At 43.2% G+C, this 10469-nt stretch overlaps 1 protein-coding gene across 1 annotated transcript; it reads right to left on the bottom strand.

The window, feature by feature from the left end:
- Positions 1-1884: 1884 nt before the first annotated feature.
- Positions 1885-9711, bottom strand: LOC310867817 (chymotrypsin A-like; the record flags this gene model as incomplete). The annotated part of the gene is made up of 7 exons (XM_083777961.1): positions 1885-2046; positions 4384-4517; positions 5598-5778; positions 6544-6622; positions 7708-7787; positions 8809-8912; positions 9660-9711. 7 exons carry the CDS (start codon positions 9709-9711, stop codon positions 1885-1887), a joined length of 792 nt encoding a protein of 263 aa, XP_083634087.1.
- Between the last annotated feature and the right edge of the window lie 758 nt (positions 9712-10469).

Below are 10469 nucleotides of genomic sequence, written 5' to 3'. Positions count from 1 at the left end.
AGAGCTAGGTGATAATCCAGTCTTGTATGCGGCTAGGAGGTCAGTGTTGTGATCTTCATATATGGAGACGGCCATACATGGAGTGTGTCACGAGGCGTGACGGCCGGACGGACGGACTGACTGACATGTTTTGCAGGTTTTCATGATAAGCAGAGCCATAAAAAGTGTGACTGACCCCCAAGGCACCCAGGATGCAGGACACCCACAGTAGGTCACTGAGCAGGCTGGGAAGCAGCAGGAGCGTGGTGAACGCGTTGCCGTAGCGATGCTGAAAGGGATCCATCATGGTCACGTAGCGCTTCGACCTCATTTGTTTGGCAAAGAACAAGCCTCCTGTCGGGACACAACGGGAAGGTGACGGATTAGACCAAGGGTTCCACAACCTGGGGGTCGGGACCCCTAGGTGGGTCCCCAGAAGAATAATGTGCAACGTTGTTTTCTCACTCAACAGTAAAAGATGGAGTGCCACCATTTTTTTCCACCCTAAAACATGATCATCAGGTATTATTACAATATAAGGGGGAATAACTTTTTCCAAAAAGTGTACAGTATTTGTTAAAATCATGCTTTTATGTGGACACGCCCACCAGTTCATTAAGTATGCCTGGTTTGCCTGGAGGGTGGTGGTGGGTGGTGATCCACCTGAACTGAAGCCGCACCCACAGCTGTATGATAAAGGGGGAGGGGTTAAGGGAGGGGCTGATAGTGTGATGTCACTATATTACTGTTTACTTCATTGCCCATTTGACTGTCAAGGGTTCAGCCTCCAGGAAGAAACCCTAAATACAAAGTTAATACACCGTTGCACATAAAAACAACTGCAGGGTGTCTAATGAAGTACCTCATAGACACATGAATAACTGGAAAAATACAAAAATTGTGGCACTCCATCTTTAACTAAGTAATTGTAATGGCATGGTTAAGGGCGAGTCTTTTTCACATCCACATTCTGGTAAAGCAATATTCAGTCATAGGTAGGATTTCATGCAAAACAAAATGTGTTGTATATCTTTTGAAATGCCCCCATGTGGCGCCTTATGCTATGTGAGGAAAACCACCAGGGAGACATTAGAGAACATCGGAGTTCCATCCAGAACAATGATACGGGACGTTAAGTCTGTCCGCGACAGAGAGACGTGGAGGACGTGTTTGGAGGATGAAGCAGCAATGGGAATCAAACAATAAAGATTATTATTATTATTATTTGCAATTCCCAGTACTTTTACTTCTACTCCACTACATGTCAGAGACAAATATTGTACTTTTACTCCGCTACGATTATTTTAAAACTTTAAAACTACTCATTTACTTTGTAGATTTTGAACCATTTATAATGGAAGAAGCCCCAGGAAGAATTAATCCAAGATGTATTCATTCAAACAATAAGCAATTCACTAGTTGGAAGGTTTAAAGATTTTATTGAATGAATGAATGAATGAAATGATGAAGAGGAGAGTAGGGGGAGGAGGAGAGTGGGGGGGGGGGGGGGGGGGGGGGGGGGGGGGGGGCGTGATCCCCCCGTGGGAACTGCGAGGAAGGGGGGAGGAGGTGAGGAGAGAGGGAGGAGGAGATGGAGGAGAGTGGAGATGCTGCTGGTCCTGTGGTGGTGGTGATGGGGATGGTGGCGGGATACGAAAAGCAGAGCGGGTGCTGGGTTGTGTTGGGCGGGTAAAAATTGGCTCTGGTAGATTGGCGTGGAGGGTCGGAGGATGGCGTGAAGGTGTGGTCAAGGTGTGTTCCTCCGCCTCCTGCAACATCTGCTGTTCCAACTCCATTAATGGCACAATTGGACAAATACACTGAGGCACCATGTTTGAATAATTGGTTGTTTTATTGATTGTGCACTATAGTACGTGTAAACTGTATGTATATAGATGACATGTTCTAGTTGGCAGCGAGGGTCTGGTCGATCCAGGCCCGCAGCTCGGTGACGCGGGCGTACACACCGGGCATGGAGGGACTGCACTGCCCACTGCCCCAGGAGACGATGCCAACCAGGGTCCAGGCTCCGGCCTTCTCACAGACCAGAGGCCCACCAGAGTCACCCTGAAACAACAAGCAGGCCGTTTTTGTTATTATTATTATTTTTTGCCATGGACATATATCAGGGTTCCCCAATTAATTTCCCTCAAGGGCCATATTTTGACTAGGGTAACACCAGGCTGGGGGCCGAGTCGGCACGCGCGAGATCGAGGTCTTGCCCTGAAAATTAATTTTCAGGGGAAGACCCCATTTGAAAAGGATGCCCAGTTTGAAATGCATAGGCTACTGACCCCATACTATAACATTTAATATATACCAGATAATATTACCAGAAACATGAATGAATAACAGGTTCTCAGAGTTACAGTAAGGGGGTCTTTGCAAATAAAACATGTGGGAACCACTAGTAAGCCTATTAGTTGCTAATAATGCCATATTGCTATAGCGTCATAGTAAATCATTGTAGTCAGAGCCGAAGAGTTTGATCAATCCTCAAGCCCCCCCCTTGAGGGGGGGGGGGCTTGAGGGGGGGTTGTTTTCGCTGGTACTTTTAAAGCAGCTTCTATAGGCCAATGTCCAAGCCAAGGTGAGGACTTTCAGGACTATATTATTATTATTATGAGAGAGAGAGAGAGAGAGAGAGAGAGAGAGGGAGAGGGAGATATAGAGAGATACGGAGAGAGAGAGAGAGAGAGAGAGAGAGAGAGAGAGAGAGAGAGAGAGAGAGAGAGAGAGATAGAGATCATAGGCGGCGGGTGCGTTTTACCTTTGGGTAGGCTACAGAATTGCGTTGGGGGGGACTGTCGCGGATTTATTTATTTATTTATTTCCCAAATGGTCTAAAATTGAGTTATTTAGCATACTTTTACCAATGAATTAGCCTATACACAGACAGCGACTGATCAGCCTATTTTGGACGATATGGGTCTTTTCTCGAGTCAGTGTGTAGTCTCACTAGTCTGTGTAGGGTTAGGTCTCTTTGGTGAATTCTTGATCAGTGTTATTATGTCACGCCTCAAGAACAACTACAAAAGAAACCCGATTAGCACTTTTTAACACCTCTTGGACGGCCGGTGTCTCTCAAGACAGACTGTTGCCTTGCAACAATTGAGGAACAGGGGAGGCGCTGTTTTCCCGAATATTTGACGATGGGATTCTCAGATTGCCGGCGGAGAGGTCCAAAATGTTCGGAATTCCCAGAAAATATGTAATGTAAATGTAAAATGTCCACGAAAATCTTCATGGGGGCCTAAAGGGGCCCTGGGAATCTTCATGGGGGCTGTGGCCCCGTGGCCCCCACAGACTCTACGTCGTTGATTGTAATACACATTATGACGAAAACATGGAGACTTTGACATTCAGTTTTTGGGCATCATGATCAAAATAGGAACATTATAGGCTAAATGGTGTGTAAATAAGAAAATGGACAAGACCAAGTCTTTGCCACAGACACTGATGACAATGATCCATGTGTTATGTCTACGTTTTGTCAGACAAAATGTTGTTTTGTTGCAGTTTTTGTTTTGTTGTTTTTTTGTTTTGTTGTTTGTTTCTTGTTTATCTAGGAATTGTTTTGTTTTGTCTGGTTGAATAGTTTGTAAAAAAGTGTATGAAGTGTATTTTGTGAATTGCGGACCCCCTTGAAAACGAGATGGTTCATATCAAGGGATTGTTCCTAATAAAGAATTCCAGACACACTTGTCCGTGTACAGACATAATTTGACTCCATGGTCATCATGTCTAATAATGCCATATTGCTATAGTGTCATAGTAAATCATTGTAATACACATTATGGAGAAAACATGGAGACTTTGACATTCAGTTTGTGGGCTTCATGATCAAAATAGGAACATTATAGGCTAATGGTGTGTAAATAATAAAATTGACAGAAATGGACAAGACCAAGTCATAATTTGGTGACTCCATGGTTTCTTTTTTTTAATATATATATTTGTATCCCAAATCTTGTAACCCATTTTTCACCCCTGTGTCAATCATCTAATGTGATCTTGGGCTCTACACACCCTCAACCAACCTAGTCCCCATATATGGGGGACAAGGGGAGAGCAACGGACTTGAACTCATGCTTCCTTCATGCTTGAGTGTCCAATAAGTTGCTCCTTTACACCTGACGGGGGGGTTTCCCTGGTTGGACGTAGCGCGTGGAAGGAACACGTTATTCCAACCAGTTCCTTTCCCCTCCATCAGGCGCCCCGGCTGGCCAGGGGGAAGCAGTTTAGTGACCAGTTTAGTGACCTGCATGTTTTTTGTGAGGGTACCTACCCTAGGGGACACGGGGAGACCATGTCAGGGTACCTACCCTAGGGGACACGGGGAGAACATGCAGACTCCACACAGACTCCATGGTTTCATGTCTAAAATCGCTCCCGGTCACTCACCATGCAAGACGAGGCCCCCGAGGCTCCGGCACAGATCATCAGGTCAGTGATGCTGTTTCCCCAGAAACGTTTGCAGTCGTTGTTGGAGAGGAGAGGGAGCGCGGCCTGCTGGAGCAGGGCGGGGGTGTCGGGAGCTGGAGAGAAAACACACGTCAGGCCCATTCTGGTGTTATACTTTAGCTATTGGAAAATAGCAGATCTACGAGTGCCGCGCTACGAGCTAGTAGATCTGCTATCTGCGAAAATGTGGCGCAAATTTCGAATATATATTCTTTCAGAGCGAACATTTTAACTCAAATCTTTGCTTCGGGGGGGGGGGGGGGGGGGGGGGGGGGGGGGGAGTCCCTGGAACAACATATTTTCAGATGGGGGTCGGCGGCCAATTACATATAAGGCTATAATCTCGGGGGTCCTTGACATGAAAATGTTTGAGAACGACTGACAGAAACATAGGGTTTTTCAGGAAACTGTCAGGATTTAGAAGAACTTTGTAGAATCGTTTCTGGGTCTTACTGGGTTTGAGCTTAATTTCAGCTATATCAGAACATACATGTATTTGTCATATGGAATTCTCGTTATGCTTGATGAGAAGATCAGGGTGAAATCAATCACCCTGAAGCTTATATACCGAACAAGAGTATAGAATAACTTACGATAACCCTTCACGATAAAGACATGGTGGTTGAGACACCAGTTTGCTCCACCTTCCACTTTGGGCCATCCTATTCTATTCTAGGTAGGCCTAATTGAACTGGCCGCTGTACAATAGTCTGGTCACTGAAACGTCCTCCCCTCACCAGTGTGGTGGGTCAGGCCCCATGGGCAAAATACATTGAAAATGTATTTTGATACAAAATACAAATACTGGGTCAAAAAATGTATCTAAATACAAAATACATCTTCCATCCCCATCGAAATACAAATTACAAAATACAAAAAAGTATTTCAAATACATGTATTTCAAATACTGCCCATCTCTGATGGGCAAAATATATTGAAAATGTATTTTGATACAAAATACAAATACTGGGTCAAAAATGTATTTAAATACAAAATACATCTAATTTCTTCCATCTCAGCGAAATACAAATTACAAAATACAAAAAAGTATTTCAAATACGTATTTCAAATACATGTATTTCAAATACTGCCCATCTCTGTCCAGTGGGTCAGGCCCCATCCAGTGGGTCAGGCCCCATCCAGTGGTCACTCACCAGTGTGGTGGGTCAGGCCCCATCCAGTGGTCACACACATCATCCCGCCGGGGAAGTGGTCGCCGCTCTCGGCCACACACACGGGCGACACGACGCGGCCCATCTCGGCGGGGCCGTCCAGCCTGATCAGGCTGATGTCGTTGTTCATGTTGTACTGGTTGTAGTCGGGGTGATTGAAGACCTGATCGGAGAAATGACGCAAGTCAACGTTGTGTATGGTGTAGCTGTCATCAAGATTAAAAGCTGCCTTCAGAAATAAAAGTTTATTTATAAATAAGTACATAAGTTAAGAAGTTCATAATGTTTTTGGTTTCATGTCAATTTCGTGTGTTTTTACTTTGTTTTCAATGTGTATTGAGGTGATTTATGTTTGATTGATTGACTAAGGTCACTTTAACCTCTGAGCAGCTGAAGCCTGATCTGCTGATGAGCAAGCTGGGTGGTTTCGATCACTGGTAATTAGCTGAGCAGGGCAGAGCCAGTTCATTCTGAGAAGAGAGCTTCAGCGTGCAACAGCTAAAGTGCATTGCTGCTGCCCACATGTAGATCTGCTGTTTTGAGTACAGCTCATGATATCAGTTAAAGACTCAATTGTGCCGATACTGAGAAGATTTCCCCCGTTTATTCCCCCCAAAGTGGATGCGGCCAATGAGTTCTCACTGTAGCCCCCTCCGGTATATGTCACAAGGCATTTTGGCATCTGGCATACGCAATAAATGTCTGTACAACAAAGAACGCCTTGTGGCGTATCTATCTACCGGAGGGGGCTACACATGGCTTCAACTGTATTTTCCAATATGTAGCCCGCAGGGACATGACAAAATGTATTATGAGCAGGTCAAGGAGAGGAGTGTAAAGATTGCAGCCTGATAGAGTATCCTGATAATAAATGTACAGTAAAGGAAATCATGTTTATGTCCATATGAAACAGAACATCATACTGTACCTTTGCAACATTCCGGATATGGGCGTGGTCAGGCTTCGAGACCTTGCTATGCTCGCCCAGGTGCACGCGGTGGGTCGTTCTGAAAAGGTTGCAAAGGAAACGATGGGCTTTAACACTATAGCATGACTGAAGTAACATGTGACAGAAGGCTTTAACACTATAGCATGACTGAAGTAACATGTGACAGAAGGCTTTAACACTATAGCATGACTGAAGTAACATGTGACAGAAGGCTTTAACACTAGCATGACTGAAGTAACATGTGACTGAAGTAGCATGTGCTTAAATTAGTAGTCGACTATTCAACTAGTCGACTAGTAAATATCCACTAGTGGACCTTGTTGGTAGCCTACTAGTTGACTAGTCGATAGATAATTTTTTTGTAGGCCTCAAGATCAGCAAGATTATAGTTATAGTAACCAATGTACACCGTTTTTAAATGTACAACTATTATTTAAAGAAAATAGGTAGGCCTAGTTAAACAACTAGTCGACTAGTAAACTAGGAAACTAGTCAACTAGTAAAAATCACTAGAAGCGAAAGCCCTTAGACGTCTCATTTTTGTAAATGATCCCCTGCATCATGTGTTCTGTATGAATAGAATGTGAATGTCAGAGGGAGCTGCTGGACTGATTGAAACATTTACAGCAATGATTTTACATACATGACAAATATAATACACAAGCATATATACACACAGAAAAAAAAAACTTATAACCAAATATTACAGAAAGCAGGTTCATAGATACTGTAGCCTATGCCTTCCTCTAGTGTGAGGTCAGTTAAGAGTCTTTTAAAAGTATTAAATGAAACAAGGACATTTCAACTTCAATTTGTTTTGACAATTAATCCATAAATGTGGAGCATACTGTACACCCTGAAGGCAGTATCTCTCGATTTAGCAGTAGTTTTTGGTAACAAAAGCTTATCTTGTGATCTGGTACCATAAACTGATGTATTGAGTTTTGTTAAATACAGAGGTAGTTTACCAATTAGTGCTTTATACGTGAACAGGGTAGCATGTTGCTTCCTTCTGTACTGTACTGTACTGTACTGTACTGTACTGTACTGTACTGTACTGTACTGTACTGTACTGTACTGTACTGTACTGTACTTTACTGTACTGTACTGTGCTGTGCTGTGCTGTGCTGTGCTGTACTGTACCTGACATTGCAGTGGGCAGCAGACAAAACCCAGTTCTCGTTGATCAGGGATCCGCCACAGAAGTGGAAGCCGGTGTAATCCTGAATTCACAGCCGGTGCCACGTACAGAACGAACGAACGAACGAACACACACACACACACACACACACACACACACACACACACACACACACACACACACACACACACACACACACAGTAGAAAAGAAAGAAAGAAAATAAAAGATGATGATGGAATAAATGCATTGAAGCACTGAGAAAACTGTTGCGCCTTTCTTCGTCCTTTTTTTCTTCAAACTTGACTACGGTAGCGGTGGTCTCAAAAACATAAGGGAAACTTTGACAGGAAAAGACTCGCTCACCGTATAGAAAAAGAAGTAAAACTCCTTAGACTTAGCCTGACACACTGAATTTTCATTTTGTTTCACTCCATTACTCCATTCACTCCATTACTCCATTCACTCCCCTAAATCGCCTGAACATAATTTTTTTATGTGGCTAGCGATTTAGGGGCTGGAGCCAGGCTACCTTAGACTGAAAAATATTTTTTATTTTATTTTGCATTGCCCATTAAATTATAGACACATAGATAGAAGCACACACTAGATAGACCCACAGACATGTCCATCAGAAGGGACACAGTCAGAGACAGGGATGTTGTAAACATCAGTTCCGTCGAAAACTTAAAATTCACATTAAAAAGCTGGTTGGCTGATAACATGACCTACATTTTTAAATCAATACTGACCTTTTAGATTAGAATAGGTTAAAAAAAATAGGACAAAAAAAATATCTAGTTTTTATTGGTTATTGGTTGGGGGGGGGGGTTTGTACCTTTTTGGGTGTTTTTGTTTCTTGTTATGTCTTTGTCTCCTGTCCCTCCTTCCCCAAAAGGAACAGGGTCAGCAGGGCAAAATACAAACGCTATTTCGTTTTTGTCTGTTTGGTTTTGTTACTCCCTGTGTCCCCTTTCCCCTAAACGGACACAGCGGAAACAAGCCTAACGGCCTTCTTGTGTCTGTATCTTTTTGAATACATTTTCGATAAAGTTTACAATCAATCAATAACAAATAAATGGCGGTAGGTAGCTATTTATTGTACCTGCAGGGAGACCTGCCAGGGCCAGGAGTGAGGCACCACCGTCTCCCCGTTGACGATGCGGGAGTATCCAGTGACCACCGGAGTGACGGCAGGAACGCCACAGCCTGAAAGAGAGACACACACACACACATACAGTACCTCAGATACTGTACTTAACCCCTTCTGGGTGGTAAGGGAACCCCTTTTGGTGTTTTAGGGGTTATGTTAAACTTTTAGCTATACAAGCTCATAGCGCAGCACAGAGTGCCGCGCTACGAGCTACCTGGAACAACATATTTTCAGATGGGGGTCGGTGGCCAGTTACATATATATATATATTTAATATATTTTTTTATCCCACGATTTTGTAACCAATTTTTCACCCCTGTGTCAATCATCTAATGTGATCCTGGGCTCTACACACCCTCCACCAACCTAGTCCCCTATAGGGGACAAGGGGAGAGCAACGGACTTGAACTCATGCTTCCTTCATGCCTGAGTGTCCCAGTTGCTCCTTTCCACCTGACAGGGGGGGGGGGAGTTTCCCTGGTTGGACGTAGTGCGTGGAAGGAACACGTTATTCACCAGGCGCCCCGGCTGGCCAGGGGGAGGCATTTTAGTGACCAGGATTACCAGTTACATATATTTTTGGGGCATCATGACATTGTTTGAGAATGACGATGGCATAGAAACAGGGTTTTCTTTCTCCAGAAAACTGTCAGGATTTAGAAGGCATTTGTAGAATCGTCCTCAGGCCTAAAAGTACAGTACTTTATAAGCAAATGTACATGCACGCAGGACAGGTATACTCACCATAGGACAGGTACAGGACAGGTATACTACAGTACAGTACAGTACAGTACAGTACTCACCATAGGCAGCGCCGACAAAGGCAAGGCAGGAGAGGATCGACAGGAAGGCCATGGTTTCAGGTTGACTCTATATAGCACGCATCCAGCAGGGTCTTTTATACTGGAAGGAACGCATGGCTTCTTATCTCTTTGCTGGGAGTTTGTACAAAATGTACAGCCTGCGTGTTAGTTATGACATGGGTTTTTCCTCTGAAGGCACTAGTGGGGACGTGTTAACATGTCATGTGAATTATATTTCACAGTTTACATACATAGATACTGTAAAGTATCTATGTTTGCGCTCCTCTGTGGCAGTCAGAACTCAGCTGGGTGAAGAAACTCTCTGTCTAATTAGTTTTACAGCAGTGGCGGATCATGACAATGAACAATATTCATATGCAGTATTCAATAGTCCCTAATTGTGGATAATTAGTAATTCATTAATTAGGTTTTAATGAGGATGAATACTGGTGTTTTGACAAATTAAATACATTTAAATAATAATAATAATAATAATAATAATAATAATAATAATAATAATAACTAGAAAAGTCGCTTTCATAGGCCCCTCCCTTTTGATTGATTGATTGAAATATTTATTAACAGTTTGAAGAATTACAGTACATTTCAAGCACAAACTCAATGCAAAGACTGTTAACTGTGACTGAGTGGACGACCCAATTAAGCATTGCACTTGTTTACAAGAGGGTCCACCATGTTCAATTCATCAAAACATTTAGAGACGTACAAATAGACACTTCTATACAGTTGAAGAACAGAACAGGAATTCATCATAAAGGAAGCAAAAAGGGAAAAGAAACATATACAGTG

This window comes from Protomyctophum parallelum (assembly GCF_964188405.1).
Source record: "Protomyctophum parallelum genome assembly, chromosome: 12".
In the NCBI taxonomy this organism is placed as follows: domain Eukaryota; kingdom Metazoa; phylum Chordata; class Actinopteri; order Myctophiformes; family Myctophidae; genus Protomyctophum; species Protomyctophum parallelum.
This window is presented reverse-complemented; position numbering and strand designations above follow the sequence as displayed.